The sequence below is a fragment of the Ctenopharyngodon idella genome, chromosome 17, assembly GCF_019924925.1.
Source record: "Ctenopharyngodon idella isolate HZGC_01 chromosome 17, HZGC01, whole genome shotgun sequence".
Classification (NCBI taxonomy): domain Eukaryota; kingdom Metazoa; phylum Chordata; class Actinopteri; order Cypriniformes; family Xenocyprididae; genus Ctenopharyngodon; species Ctenopharyngodon idella.
This window is the reverse complement of record NC_067236.1, coordinates 14,747,407-14,763,673: the sequence shown is the minus strand read 5'-3', so window position 1 is coordinate 14,763,673 and position 16,267 is coordinate 14,747,407. Positions and strand designations below refer to the sequence as shown.

General features: G+C 37.8%; 1 protein-coding gene and 1 long non-coding RNA gene across 4 annotated transcripts; one reads left to right on the top strand and one right to left on the bottom strand.

Annotated features, from left to right (window-relative positions):
• Positions 1–2,574: 2,574 nt before the first annotated feature.
• LOC127498353 (uncharacterized) lies at positions 2,575–9,725 on the bottom strand. Of its 2 annotated transcripts, XR_007925856.1 has the most exons (5): positions 8,967–9,725; positions 8,242–8,341; positions 7,144–7,253; positions 5,491–5,560; positions 2,575–3,825 (listed from the first exon to the last, which is right to left on the bottom strand). It is a non-coding gene; the product is annotated as an uncharacterized LOC127498353 (long non-coding RNA). The 2 variants fall into 2 exon arrangements; XR_007925855.1 differs by lacking the exons at positions 2,575–3,825; positions 5,491–5,560 and having other exon boundaries at positions 6,777–7,253; positions 8,967–9,686.
• A 44-nt stretch (positions 9,726–9,769) lies between these two features.
• Positions 9,770–14,853, top strand: otx2b (orthodenticle homeobox 2b). Of its 2 annotated transcripts, none has more exons than XM_051867619.1 (4): positions 9,770–9,930; positions 11,945–12,176; positions 12,755–12,906; positions 13,146–14,853. In XM_051867619.1, the coding sequence occupies exons 2-4, from the start codon at positions 12,080–12,082 to the stop codon at positions 13,764–13,766; spliced, it is 870 nt and encodes a 289-aa protein (XP_051723579.1). In that variant the 5' UTR covers positions 9,770–9,930; positions 11,945–12,079; the 3' UTR covers positions 13,767–14,853. The 2 variants fall into 2 exon arrangements, with proteins under 2 accessions (XP_051723579.1, XP_051723580.1); XM_051867620.1 differs by lacking the exon at positions 9,770–9,930 and adding an exon at positions 9,937–10,127.
• Positions 14,854–16,267: the final 1,414 nt, after the last annotated feature.

The following is a 16,267-nucleotide window of genomic DNA, read 5'->3' as shown; positions in this document are numbered from 1 at the left end:
CTTACAAAACTAATCTGCAATAAAATCCAATAGGGATTTGACATTTGACTTGGACTCTTGACAGAAGACTTAAAACTTGCCATAAGAAATAAAGTGTTTTTTGTTAAGAATCATATTTGATGCACCAGGCTTTTATGGCGCATATAGTATGATATAGTGAGAATATGGAGTAGTGAGAATATGGACACCTCAGTTTTATTCAGAGACCCAAAATGAGCAAAAATATGCAATTTCGTGCAGTTGCTGATATTTATATGGCCAAAAAGTAAGATGAAATTCTTATAGCTTGTAATGTAAAATAAGATCTTTATAACAGTATAGCTACTACTTACATAAAATACATATAAATATCAGCTGTCACTCTATTTCTCCCAATAATATGTCTTAAGCCCAAAGTATACTTCACTTTTTACGCGTACGCGAGGATCAGCATACAGTGCGCATGACATGAATTTCGTCATCAAAAGAGTACGCGCACCACCGGATTTTTGTAACCGTGCATACTTTGTACACACAGGTCGCATATGCGCATTTAATTTAATTTTTTTTTTTTGACAGTAATTAGTTTATCCACAAGGTGGCAACCATGCCCTGGGGGCATCGATTCACAAAGTAGTCGAAGAAACAGGCAGGAACGCATGCAAGCTACATCGACAATGGAGGCCTCTATAGTCTAAAGATCGTGCGAAGAGGTTAGAAAATACCCTCATTTGTACAGCTGTGCGCGTAAAAAAACGAAGTATACCTATGTCTTAAGTAAGATTATACTTAAGTTATTTTTATGATCAAAGCTCTGTAGTTTTTATTGAGGAGACAAAACATATAATGCAATACAATGAGATGGAGGCCTTAGAAATCTGCGTATCAAATTTGCTGTAGTAGGTTTTATAGGGTTAAGATGTGTTTTCTTTTGAACACGTGTCCCAAAAATGTTTAAGTTCCAACAATAAGAATAACTGAATGGTCTAGTCTTCTGACTTCACAGACATCCACACTAAACACACCAGGCACCGTGTGCCGAGCTTACAGAGTGATCAGTCAGTCCCTCACACTACAGAGGTTGCTCTGATGGGGCGAATCAGTTTGGGCCTGGGCCATACAGTTGGGTGGGGGTTGGAAGTAGGGGGGGTTTGTTGGCAAGGTGAGGTTGGGAGGCTCCAGTTGGTCCACTGGAGGCTGGCTGACTGATGGGCAGAGGGGGGGACATAGCCAGTCTGGCCTGGGCAAGGAGGAGAGGCTGGTGGGAATGGCGGAGGGGTGCTGGACCCTGGCCCAGAGTGGTGACTGCCTGTCTGTCCAGGCGCTGGGCCACTCCAGCCTGCTCCCCCAGGCTCCTACCCCTGAGTGGGCATTTCAAAGGGATATGCCTGCCCTCTCTCTTTCAATCACACTTTTGCCCTTGCTCTCTCTCCCTCCTTTCCCTTGCTCTTTCTCCGTCTTTATCACCGACTTGTTCCCTTGCTTATGCTCATCCTACCACTCTCTTACATATCTGCCCTCTCTCTCATTTGGTTAAAATGAACATACGGTTCCATGTAGCTGCACTCTTAAAAATAAAGGTTCTTTAGTGGCATCTAGGGTCCCATGAAGAACATTTAACATCCACAGAACATATCCATTACACAACAGGTTCTTAAGATTATTACAATGTTCTTCACACTAAGAAAAAACACGGTTCTTTTAAGTTCACTGAAAGGTTCTTTGGGGAACCCAGAATGTTTCTTCAATGGTGATACCTCCTTTTGGAACCTTTATTTTTAGAGTGTGGTAATTGATTCGCCAATCAAAAATGGCACATACCGCATTAATACGTCCTGCTGTGCTTTGTTGGTCTTTTCCTGTGCAATAACCTTCCCGATCTGTTTGATTTCGGCCGATTCATCAGACTCTGACCAATCGCACTGTGGGGCAGAAAGCTAGAAAGAGAGAAGTATAGAATGGAGAGGAGGAGGGATGGAGTTGTACCGCTACACTGGACCCATCTGCCCGATGTCTTCCCCTGCTGCGGAGCATGATGTTGCTCCATGACTCGATGGCTCCACCATGGTGCTGACCATTATGCTGCTGCTTTATTGAACTGTGCCCCAGAAGCTCCACAGCAGAGACCACATTGATTTCAGAGCAACTGAGCTGTTCTTCCCCTTCACCACATTTGTAGATGTAATGCCATTTTATATGTTTATGACTCCATGTGAGTCACATTATAGAATCATGATAAAATGATTGTTAATAGACTTAAACCCACAAGGTCTACTCCAAATATTTTTATTAAACAAAATCCAATATATTTTAATGACAATTTTATGAAACAACACTTATTAAAAGAGATAATTTTATAATATTATATTAAAATATGTGTTTGAAATTATCTTAAATATCAAAAACTAAGATTAATTTCATTGTTAAATAAAAGATAAAGATACACCTACACGAAGATTTTGAAGATTTTTAAATGCAGTTTACAGCACGTTGGTTGCAATCATAACAGCATCAAAAGAATATCATTTCATAATTATTTTCAGCATGTCACTATAATTTTTTAACAATAACCACAAAGAAAGGTGATGCTTTTTATATTTTAGAAGCATTTTATTTACCATTTAGAACAGTTATTCAGCTTTAACTCTAAACAAATAACTATATATATATGATTCACCAAAAAAAAAAGATTAGTTTGTATTCTAGCTTTCACAAGAAATGCTCATTCTGCAAATGACGTTAAAGCGACAGTAAATACATCAGGCTGCAATTGATTTGACTGCTCTATTTTTCTACTGAGCTTCTGACAGTTCCTGAGCTACCTATCCACCACCTCCCCTGCCAACAATTAATGTGACTCGTCCACACCCTCCGTCCGCTCCTCGTCTCCCACCTGGCATTTTCCGGGCAGTAGGTCTAGTGAAATTCCTGCATCCCTATTGCCAGCCGCAAGGCGGTAACCACTGGGGTTTCTGAGAGTGTTCCCACCCCCAGCACACACACAGTCAAGCGCACACACACATACACACGCATATCCCGTTCTGTCCCAGTCTGCAACTCTGGCAGACTCTACATTCTTTTCTGCAGTATTGGTACCCCATGGTAACCAGGAGAGCGGCGAGTGGTGACCTGTCATGTTAATGTCGAAAAGAAACACTTTCTTCACTTTTATTAGTGAAATACGTCCAGTTCAATGTAACACAAACAAGCGGCAAATACTTGCTCAGAAAAATCAGTCAATATAAATGTCTAGAAACTGTACAATATATCAGTGTAGTCAAATAAAATTAAATATAAAAATGTTTCCTTTTAAATCTACAGGAGATAAGACTAACGACTTTTTTATTTATAGAATTTTCTTTATTCTTTGTTGTTTTTAAGTAGTATCTTTACTATATATTTATGCCACTAAAATCCAATTTAGAGTTAAAAGACAGTCTATACAATTAAAAGTGTAGGAGTTTGGCGATGGAGAGGGCTATCAGAATCTAGGCATTGTTTTATCGCTAGAGGGGAGTTTTAGGTGACAGTTTGTGAACTTTATATAAGCACGTACACAAGCACACACACAGAGACGGGTCTTGTGTTTACTCTCCTAATTGGAGGGGAGGGTTCCAGTTGACAGACAAGCCCTTAGAGATACACAATTGAAAAAAGAAAAAAAAAAACAGCTGCCAGCCTGTGGCTGGAAGGGTAGCTGACAACAGGCTGGAGCCGGGACAAGAACATGGCAGGAACGTGAAGAGAACGTAATGGAAACATCCAACTGACAGAATTATGAGAGGAGTCCCAACAGACAGCCTCCACTTTCCCAAAAGAGATATAAACAGTTGAGAGGGACTGGCACTAAAAAAGAAAAGAGAAAGCAAAAGAAGAAAAGTGTAAGATTTTCAGAAGACTAAAAAAAAATATGTATTTGCATAAAACCTGATGAAACGTTTTGGAGTGTGAGAGAGCATTAAAAAGGGAGAGAGATGTGTGTGAACTGGCAGTGTGGAAGACAGCAAGACGGTACAATTTGGAGGCTGAGTACTGGTGTATGAACTAGAGTGCCAGAATGTCACTCAAAACAAAGTGGGGTTTGGACGGGGCACATGCAAGGAATGCTCACCCCATATGGGGGCTCGTCCTCAACTCACATGCCTTTCAAACTGGGTGCGGGGTTAATTATATCACATAATTAAAGACTCAATAATGTTAATGTGCATATTTGAGGATAGGTGCTCAAAATTTGGCTTGGAGACAAAATAACAAATAATTGTTATGTCACTTCTTAAAGGGATAGTTACCCCAAAAATGAAAATTCTGTTATTTACTCACCTAAATAATTGTGACTTCTTAAAGGGATAGATTAGCCAAAAAAATAAAATTCTGTCATCATTTACTCATGTTGTTCCAAATGTATGACTTTCTTTCCTCTTCAGATATTTTGAAAAATGTGGTAACACTTTATTTTAAGGTGACATATAGTTACATGTAACTACATGTAGTAATAACAGTAAGTTATACATAATTACAAGTAATTAACCCTAAACCAAACCCTAACTCTATAGTAAGCACATGTAGTTAATTAATAATGCAACTACGTCACCTTAAAATAAAGTGTAAACAAAAATGTTTCTGCCGAAACATTGAAAATCACGGGGGTTAAAAACAACAGAAGACAAAAACGGACATTTTCCATAAAAGAAAAAGTCATATCATGAGGATGTGTAACAAATTTTCATTTTTGATGGTGAACTATTCGTTTAATTGGACTACTGTCACAAAACCATAATATCTTACGATCATTGATCCTTTCATGTCCATGTTACTCATGTTTGTAGCACTGTGAGTCTAAAAGTGATGCATAAACAGACACACCTTTACCCGGAAGGCAAGATAGAAAGGAAAAATATGGCCATGATCATAAATAGCCATTGCTTGTGCCTGTTTGGTGAATTTATTATGGGGATTTCACAGGCAACCTCACAATAGAACATTTCCTAAATGTGATCTTAGGGCCTTGCAGACTACAAGAAAGACATCCAAGCATTTACCACATAAAGCCTGAATAAATCCGACCCTCTCAGTCCCTGTGCCTTTGAACTCTGAGAGAGGCAAGAGAAGTGAAGCCCACACTGCAGGGCAGGTTCCACCGTACTCCACACACCTCAGAAAAAGAGATGTTGCTTTTCTATCCTAGATCCTTTTGCTTTATAATGGAGTTATCGTTATTCATTTGGAGAAGTTAATTTGAAACAATTGCACTGCAAATTCTTTGAAGATCTGTATTCGTAGATCTTTCACCAAGTTCACCTTGAGGGTCTTTGTATTGTGTGTGTGTGTGTGTGTGTGTGTGTGTGTGTGTGTGTGTGTGTGTGTGTGTGTGTGTGTGTGTGTGTGTGTGTGTGTGTGAAAGTGAGAGAGCAAGAGTGTAGAGAGAAAAGCATGTTTATGCATGACTGAAAGAACGTTTAGTGTCCCCTTGTGTGTACTTGTTTGTCCTTGTCAGTATGGTGGAGGGCTTACTTTGCCTCATATTGATGACTTGAAGGGAAGAATCGGTTTTAATTGAATCCATTTGTTTGCCGCTTGGCTCCTGTGTAAACAGCAGACAAACAATTACAGTGGTGATTAATAACCGTTTAATATTTCCAGAAGATACTAAATGCATCATACATATGCACAGAATTCTGTCCTGGTTTTGTGGCTTTTTCTGCTAGTTAGAAGTTCTAGAGTACACTTCTGTATAACAAACTTTGAAAACTTGGGTTACACTTTATTTTAAGGTGTCTTTCTTACAGTATAATTATACATTTACGTACTGAGTAATATTAATTAACTACATGTACTTACTATAGGGTTAGTGTAAGGATTAGGGTTAGTTGCATGTAATTATGCATAATCTATAGCTATTACTAAAGTAACTACACTGTAAAAAAAGAATTGTTGGTTTAACTTAAAAAAGTAAGTTATCTGGTTGCCTTAAAATGTTGAGTTCATTGAAATTAAAAATTTGAGTTAATACAATGAAGGTGATTGGTTTAATCAACAGAAACTCAAAATATGATGTTATCTGAACCACGTTAATTATTGAAGTTGATTTGACAAAAGAAAAAATGTTGAAAACAAATCATGAAAATAATTTTGTACAGTGTACATGCAATATGTGTAACAAAGTCATTGTAAAATAAAGTGTTACCAAAACTTGCATTGGAAACAAAACTGTCTTGCTTGAGAATAAAGTAAAGGAAGAAGCATGAAAAAGTTATTTTTTTAGAAGTGTAAACACACTGTAAAAAAAGAATTGTTGGTTTAACTTAAAAAAGTGAGTTTCCTGGTTGCCTTAAAATTTTAAGTTCATTGAAATTAAAAATTTGAGTTAATGCAATGAAAGCGATTGGTTTAATCAACAGAAACTCAAAATATGTTGTTATCTGAACCACATTAATTATCTAAGTTGATTTGACAAAAGAAAAAAATGTTGTGATAAATCATAAAAATAATTTTTTATAGTGCAAAATTATACATAGATGTATTTTAAAATGTGGTGTTGTACAATATTGTTGCAGTATGAATAACTCTACTGGAGAATTTTAATGTGCTTTCTCTCTTTTTATCCCAAGTCTGTTTCTATGTAGATTGCTGTAACCTTAGTGATCTCTTGAAATGTACTGTGCAATCATCCTCCGTTTCCCCCACCCTTCCAATCTGACATCCTTATTTTCTCGGACCGTGACGCGTAACATTTAACCCCATTTAAGTTTCCTGTACCTTACGGGAAGATGTGGCACACGGGAAATTATGAATGTCAATAAAGATCAAACGAGCTCTTTTATTCATAGTAATTACTTTGTGCAAATATACCTTCACATTCAAGTGTTCCTCTCATCAAAAAAAAAAAAAAAAAATGACTCTGTTATCGCATTTAAACACTGTCACAATTATGTCAAATCAGAGAAACATTTGGGGGAATATTATAGCAGGTCAATTTGTAATGTATCATGCTAAATTATGTCCATTCAACCACATAAATGATTTAATCTAATCTCTAAACTCAACCTAGTGAAGAGAAAAACACAATATATGTAACACACCAAGTCAAACATTAATTTAAATGAGTAAGTGCAACACATGGTATCATAATTGAAAAGCTACTAAAGATGTATTAATCTTCAGAACTGTGAAGAAACTGATCCACTCCTACTGTGCTCCTCCAAACATTCACATAAGATAACATCAGATAATGTCCACTTTGCTTTTGCCCACCAGAGCTTGCAAAACATTTGGACCTGCAGGGGAGACAGAAAGAGAGATTAGGGGTTGAGGTGTTAGTTTTTAATGATTTACTTCTGGCTATACAATACTTTTAACATTTTTGTTTGTATAGCCTAATAATAATAATAGACTACAAATAATGGATCGTTGTTATTGTTAATAATAAAATAATAACATTATTATTATTATTATAGACGTATTTTTCATTATCTGTTTTAGTAGGGTAATTTACTATTCCGTCAAAAAAAAAAAAAAAAAGGTAACGTCGTAGCAAATTACTAGATATTGCTGCATGCTCAGCATTGCAACTGAAATAAACGTTTAAGATTGAAGCTCGCCACTCAACTAAAGTGGAGATTAAAGGGAAAGGGTGTCATTTACTGGGATTGCGCTGTTGTGGCCACAGGCGCGAACACGCATTGCTCTTTTTCACTTTGACAAACCACAATTCCTTTAAAGATGAGAGTTCCCTCCGGACGCGGGGCGTTTAGAATTTGATAAATAATTTAGCAGTTTAAACAGCGAGAGGCAACGCTGGGCGAGATCCCAGCGATAAAGGCAAACGGAATGGTGGTGGATGAAACATCGTTTATTTATCATTGCGTGTTACTAAATAAATTACACAGTGCGCATTAATAGAACGTGAAACACACGGTCTCATATTCTAGCGTAAAGAACTGCAGATGTGAACTTCTCAAGTGCCCGGTCAGTTTTAATCTTAAAGGAAGAACCGCAAAAATGTCCATGTTTTTGTATGTTGCCTATTTAGGTGTTTTCACACTCAGAACAATTATCATTTTGGTTATCCTCGACATGTAGCGACCTGCAGATTTGAGCTCAAGCGAACGGGTTTAGAGGAGAAACGGCAATTTGGGTTCATTTTTCATTTTCATTTTCGAACACAAAGAACTCCAAAAGCGCTGGCAGTGAAAGTCATTGTTTATAGATTTTCAAAACAGTACGTGGCAGGTGGATGTGGGGAAATATTAACAGGTAAATCACCAGGATAATGGTGGCTGTCATCATCTCATTCCACAATAGCAGGTGCACAACCGAAGCTTTCCATCTTGTCTTGAAGTGTAAAAGGTTTTTTCTTCTTCATCTGTAACCCAATAAAAGATCACACTCGATTAATGGGATGACATTCCTAGAAATATATATATAACATAAAAAAACTTGTTAGGCCCATAGTCTACTTGATAGATTCTAGCTGGAGTGAAACACTTTTTATTTGTAATTTTTTTAAACTCTCTTTGCGTTTACATTCTCAATGACGGCATAATTGAATGTAAGTGTAATGTACAAGGGTCATCTCAAATAATAATAATGATAATAATAATAGTAATTATTATTATTATTACTCAAGAAGTTGTTGTTTCTATACTTTATTACAAAACACGAAAATAGCCTAATCTTAACTTTTGTTTCAAAAAAATCAAAAATTGTACCAATTTGCTTTAGTTTATATTAGAATAATATCAAACAAAATGTTATCTTTAAACTGAAAAAGGATTAGAACGTACTGATCCTATTACAATTTTGGATTGAAAATTCAACAACAACAATAATGATAAAAATTTCATCAACACAATACATAAAATATGTAGGTGCAAATTATTTCATTTAGAAAAAGTCTCATTTCATTTAAAACATAAGTCTCCTGGATTCAATTAAATAAAAAACAGCATGCGTTAAATAACAATGATCTTTGTTAATATGTTGCTCACCGTTGTTCATTTGTCCGTGCGTCTCGAGTCTTGTCAGGTTCTCTCTCAGGATGTCTTTAAATGTAGGCTACGGACTTAAAGCTGTTATGATACTGTCGGCTTTCCTCCCACACAGAAGAATCCCGATAGACATTTCTCGAAGTGGATATTGGCAACGTGTTGTTTTAAACATTTTTAAAGGTAGCTATCTAACTCACCTCCTCGTTGCGCCACTCCACACTGGTTTCACGTGTATTCTACATGTCTTATAAAAGGCCTTAATCTAGCCCCATGGCAATGCGATGCACTCATCTCTTGATACATTTGGGTATATCAGCTTGAGCACTTGCAGTTTGAGCGTCATGTGGACGAGAGGACAGTTTTAAGGAATTAAGTCCCCGTAAATCCCTCCAGCTACGCAACAGAAATGCAAGAGGTCTGCGTGTATTCAAGCGTCCGTATTCAACATTTGTTTTCTCCGCTTTAACCTCGGTGTTATATTTAGCCTATAAGAATAATAAAAGCCTGAGTCTGCTGTTTTCTCATAATGATGATTAATAATCATACCTGAGATTATATACTAGGCTAGTGCAACTTTTTGGAGTGGTATATACGGCGCACATTCACTAGGGGCCACCGCATGGTAATTTCAAATCCATAATGCAAATATATAAAATCAATGTTTTTATGATTTAAGTGTAACTAAAAAAAAATGAATTCTCTTTCCACTTTATTCATAACACTATGAGTTAATGTTACAACATAAAATTACATTCCGATGACTCTCAGAGATGAGAATGTGCTCCGCTAGGGCCTCGCTCTCATTGGCTGGAGAGTTTGCATCAAAAAGTAGCTGTCGACATTTGTTTCCCTGCAAAGGGCCCTGCGAGAGAAACAGACTCCAGTCCTGAGCTCTTCATTGGCCAGCGTGCTGTACAAATCAGACTCCAGCAACTTCAACCCAGAAGAGCAGCGAATCATAACCGTATGTGCTTAATCTCTCTAAACCATTTTATCCATTCTTCGTGTTTAGCTGTAGAGGCTTCATCGTAACTCATTTGCTTCACGGTTTGATGAAAAGGATTTTATCTTGATGCCTTGAATATTTTTGTAACGATTTAGACGTATATGTGCTATCGGACATAAAACTTTAACGGACTTCGAATTGAATCCAGTCATTCAGTAAGTAGCCCGCTTTATGTAGCTAGTCGTTTATGTTCAATATTATTTATGTTTCAAGAATTTGCGAGCAGTGGTGATGTTATTATTATTAATATTATTATTCGCATCGTCGTCGTTGTTGGGCAACGTAAATTAATCTTTCTGTGCAGTCAGTTAGGCTTTTTGGCCCAAACGTTCGTTTCTTTTTAGGCTTGTATTTTTTAAGATCGCCAAACGAGTAGCCTACTGTATGTTTAACGTGATCCTTAATTCTTTTTAAAAATCGATATTAACTGATACACATTTTGACTTGTGGTAGTACGCTGTTTCATAATTTTCGTTTTCAAAAAATTATTTAAATCCGCGGCTACCGTAAATAACTTTTTTTTGCCCATTTCAATAGTTTGAGTGCAAATTGATAAATAATAGATAAATAATTCGACACACTTCTCTTATTTCTGATAATATGAAAACAGATAAACAAGGAGTACAAACACACATTTTATATTGTGTCGATTGGCTTGTGATTTATTTCCCTCTTTCTTGCGCAAGTAGAAATCTTATAGTCTCAATACTTTTTTAATTTCAGTAGTTTGTTCAGTATCATGTCAGAGACAACGTTGCATTGAAGTGTCTGAGTGTATGTGTGCGCGAGCGCGCACGCGTGCGATTTTTATTGTAGTCATGCACAGAATCAATGAGGCCAAACGTTCAGCTGAAAAGGTAGCGTCCAGTAATTAGGGGAGCGCGTGCCACACGGATTATCTCGTTAATTTATCAACAACAACATTTATCATAATTAATTCTTGGATGAGGTAATTACTATTGAGCGGCTGCGCAACTGGTAGACGAGGACTGTTTTAAGTGACAGATTGAGGGGCGAAACCGTTGGATCAAAAAAAAAAAAAAAAAAACTTTCTGCATAACAAGGCTGAAGTTTTTGTTTAATAATATCTTCATTTATTCAGACAGGATTGTGATTTGGATGGTGCTGAACTTCAGATAATTTAAAGTTTTGCTTGGCCCAGTAGCCTATTATAAGAAACGTGATGTCGTGTACGTTTCATTTGGGCCTGAAAACTTAAACTGGCTAATAATCTTTTCTCTTCAGTCAGATTATTTTTTCAAAAAAAAATTCTAATAAACTATTAGGCTATCTAAACTAATAAAAAGTAATCAATAACACTTCATCAGCTAAACGAACACAATCCATCGAAGGACAAATGTTTAATGGAAGACCAAAGTTGAGCTATTTGTTAGACTCCTTTCAACATGGTCAGAGTTAATTTCTGCAAAATACTATAATTATACTTTTATAATAGTGTTCTGACTGATATGACTGAGGAAAGGAGGAGGTTACTTTTGTCATTGTTACTTTTGTCCCTCGCCAATGGAGCTTTTGTTATCAGCATTAGTTATCAGGCTAACAGTGGCCTTTGTTTCCACCAATAGCTCCCAATCAATGCTCTTATGCCTAAGACAATTAGCCGGGTTCCTATGCAAATTGTGTTTCTGGCTTGTGTGCACATTTGAACGACTGAGTTTTGTCTTTGTGAAGACTTGTTGCAATTAATAGATGTTACTTTTTGGGGTTGGTGGGGAGAGGGGAGGAAGGGGAGGGACGGGGGGCGTTTGTCAAGATGAGCTTCGTTCATCTCATGAGGACAGCTGGAGGTCTGGAGCGGCTTTAAGAGCACGTTGCGGTGTGGACGTGGTTTATTCGCCTATAAGTCATCGCAGCTAGAGGAACCCAGTTTCTATCAAATGACAGACGTTGAACCGACAACCTGCATCGTCGCAATTACGTGAACATCTCTTTGTGATTTTTTTGAAAACAGGGTTTTTGGTTTCACATCCACTGCTGAAGACGTAAACAAGCTAGAAGCAGAAGTAAGCTAAGGAAAAGAACTGAAGGAGCAGGTATCCAGCTTTCCACATTTTCTCCAGCTTTACCCCCCACAACCATCTTTAGCATGATGTCGTATCTCAAGCAACCACCTTACACGGTCAACGGGCTAAGTTTAACTACCTCCGGTATGGACCTTCTGCACCCTTCCGTTGGTTACCCAGGTGAGACGAGCTTCCAAATAAACAATTCTATGTAAAAGACAATTGAAACTCGATTGATATAGAGTTGTTATTTATGGATTCAGGATTATGCAGTAACAGTTTTGCCCGTATGTGCTTAAATGTAAATAGTAGGCCTGGCTATTTGATTTGCTGGTTGTATATGCTTGCTAGTCTCATAATTACACTTTCAAATGTTATGTATTTTAGATTGTACAATTATGAGATTTTTTTAAATCCAATTTCAAATAATAGTACTTTAATTGTAGGAATTTAAAAACTTGGTGAATTAAAATAAAACTGCATCTATTATTCTTATATTTATTCTCAAAAGTAGGCCTACATTGTTTTTGTTAACTGTACCAACAATAACACATATCAGAAGGAGAAAAAAAAGTTTAAAGCATCTTATTAATTTAGCATTTAGCCTATTTTTATTAATCAATGTGCGATGCCGTTTCAGATATACCTAATAATATTTTGTAGTAATATTTTAGTATCATGTATTTATATTTATAACTTGCTTGAATGAAAGATTTTCCCATGGACAACAGTGTGATGCATTTGTTTATTTAAAACAGCGACTCCTCGAAAGCAGAGGCGGGAAAGGACAACATTTACTAGAGCGCAACTTGATGTGCTGGAGGCTTTATTCGCGAAAACGCGCTACCCGGATATTTTCATGCGTGAGGAGGTGGCCTTGAAAATCAACTTACCGGAGTCCCGTGTTCAGGTAGGCTACGTATCATTAAAGTCATGCAAGAGTGTCTTATTTTAAAAATCCAAACATATGAAATACATGGACATCTTTATGAACTGAGGGACGCACTAAAATAATACAAGTTATTTTCTTACATATGTAATTAAGGATAGAAGTTGTGCTGCCCCACAAATGAAGCTAGGTCATACTGTAAATGTTAATAAACCCTGTTTTTTTGTTGTTGTTTTTGTTTTGTTTTTTAACCACGTCAGGTTTGGTTTAAAAACCGAAGGGCAAAGTGTCGCCAGCAGCAGCAACAACAACAAAACGGAGGCCAGAACAAGGTGCGACCTGCCAAAAAGAAGAGCTCTCCAGCTCGGGAGGCCAGTTCTGAGAGCGGGGCGAGTGGCCAGTTCACCCCGCCCTCCAGCACTTCAGTACCGGCCATCTCCACCACAACCGCGCCGGTGTCCATTTGGAGCCCGGCCTCCATCTCGCCGCTGTCAGACCCACTCTCTACCTCCTCCTCCTGCATGCAGCGATCATACCCCATGACCTATACTCAAGCGTCTGGATACAGCCAGGGCTACGCTGGTTCCACATCCTACTTTGGGGGCATGGACTGCGGCTCTTACTTGACGCCCATGCACCATCAGCTGACCGGGCCAGGATCCACTTTGAGCCCCATGAGCAGCAACGCTGTCACCAGTCACCTGAACCAGTCTCCCGCGTCCCTTCCCACACAAGGTTACGGTGCCTCGGGGCTCGGCTTCAACTCCACCGCGGATTGCTTGGATTATAAGGACCAAGCGTCCTCGTGGAAACTGAACTTTAATGCTGATTGCTTGGATTACAAAGATCAGACTTCCTCCTGGAAATTCCAGGTGTTGTGAAACTAACAAAACGTCTGCCATTCAGTCCAATCAACACACTAAAAGACTATAAAATAAACGTTGTAGACCTGCCATCCTTCCAAAAACAGAAGTGTTCCGTGAAGCGCGAACTCTCCGAGATGGATGGGTTTTGCATTGTGCCCGACAGCGCTTTTGAAGTTTGTCTTTGACATGAAATATCTATTTGAGCTACATGCACCCCTTGTGGCGTGCAAAGTATTTGAAGGGTGGTGAGTGCGTATAAACATAGGCCATCTGACCACAACCTGTTGTTTAAGGTACAGGGAATCAAAGTGAATTTGTAATAAGTTAGGTCAAAGCCACGGAACAAATCTTTACACAAGAAAAGAGGAGAGAGAAAAAAAACTACATGGCAAAAGGAGCCAATCTTTTGCTTAAGTGCTTGGAATGGGCAGGCTTTCTCTAAGCCTCTTACAGCACGCCGACCTATTTCAATGTTGGCAAGACGAGAGACACTTCCATCAGGAGGATGATAGAGAGGATGTGTGCGAGTGCGTGTGTACGTGTGCGTGTGTGCTGAACGCCCCCATGGCGACCTGGATGCACTACTTTATTTAAGAAAAGGTGTTTATAAGGAATCAATATGTAGTTTTTAAAAGACAATCAATGTGTGTCTTATATAAATGGTACATTTGTGTTTTTTTTTTTTTTATCTGTGCTAGCCTTCGAAACTGTGATCTGTTGTAACTGTATGCAATTTGTGAGCTCCGTCGCATCTGCGAAGACTCGGCTGTGATTTTAATAGATTTTAAACTTTTTTTTTTTTCTTTAAGAAAACACGACGGTAAATAAGATTAGTCACATGATTACTATTGGATTAATTTCAAGAGACAAGCGATCTCGAAAATACAGGGACTCAAGAGAATGTGTAAGAAAGGAACTGTCTGTCCCCGTTCATTGATCTCCATTGGTCATAACTGATATACCACCCACGTGGATCTTAAACTTGTCTGGAGTGGTAATGTGGTCCCGCCACAGAAATATGAATAAACAATTTAAAATCTGACACAATCCTATTTAAAGTTATTAAGTCTGAACGAGTTATTAAAATGTATTCTGAATTTTATGTGTGTGTTTGTGTTTTATAGGTTAGCTACAATAGCTTGAAATTAAAAGGCTATAAAAGGTGATTATAGGACCCGATTTATGTCAAGAAAGAAAAATAAAATTAACCGCCAAATTTTTTTGAGCGACAATGATGATTTATCAGGAAACTGCCAAACTATGGCGTGTACTACATTAAAAATATTACCTATTTATTTAACAGAATGATGGTGATCATTTAAAAGCGCTCTAACATGTGAATTGTGTACCAATTTCAAACTGAAATGATGTCCATTTCCTTTGGAGGAATGAAAAGAGAAAATCCCGTTCACATCCACATTAAATATTAATGGAAATCTCCTGGTTGATTGATTTACAAGAAATTGTCGATCTCAACTCCATGCTGTATTCCAATCAATTTAATGTGAATGGTTTATTTGGCTTTGATACGGTTTAGCCCTACTCAGAAACTTAAAGGTAAAACTTAAAAGCACTGGCTTGAATGTGTCTTGTAATTTGGCTATTAAAGATCAGGACTCTTAAAATCAATGTAACTGTGCAACTGCAAGGCGTGAGCAAATTTTAATTATTTCTCATTTTCCCTGCCGGGTTTCCGGCCCTTTCGTTTTAAGAGTCACGGCACCAGGAATGCGCGGCTTGGGAAAGTCGCGCTAATCCGCGCCTCAAAGACCAGTTAATCCCAATATTTCACTGGCGGGGTTTCTTTAGGGCAGAGGGCAATTCAAACGTAACTCAAAGCCTACTTTAAAGACCGCCTTTTCTGAATGCAGCACCGCACCATTTTGGTCTGCGGATGGTATTTCACAATAGAATATATTTGTTTGACGTGACAATTCGACAAACTTTAGAATAGTACTGTTGTGTTGGATTCTTATGACACGAATTCAGAAAACCCCAATTAAAAAACAACAACACAATGGTGCAATAATTAGACCAAAAATCTATTTATTTAAACAATAAACTACAAATCCAACAGGCTACTTTAATTCCAATTTTGATTTAAACAGCTGTGAGGACAGAGCTAACACCCCGGAGTCCTCTGTGACTGAATGGAAAACTTTCACAAAGAGTCCCCTCTGTAAAGGAAAGGAGCGTAGAGAGCAAACTGAGGACTTTACGGTTACCGACGGGTCCTGGAATAATTCTATTGTAAGGGCCTGATTTGAGCGACATCACATAATTAAACTAGTTCACTTGGAGGCAGGGAGTCAGAATCGAATCTTTGAATTCTTCCATCATAATTGCGAGCAGTGGAACATTCAATTATCGTCCTTGACATTGCCAAATAATCTCCTTTTTCATTCACAGCCTCTCTAAAGACAATTTAATGAATGGTGCGAAGTGATCAAAACTTTTTTTTAGGAATTTTAGACCGTTTCCAAATGAAATTAGGAAGAAATTAAGCTTACTAAATG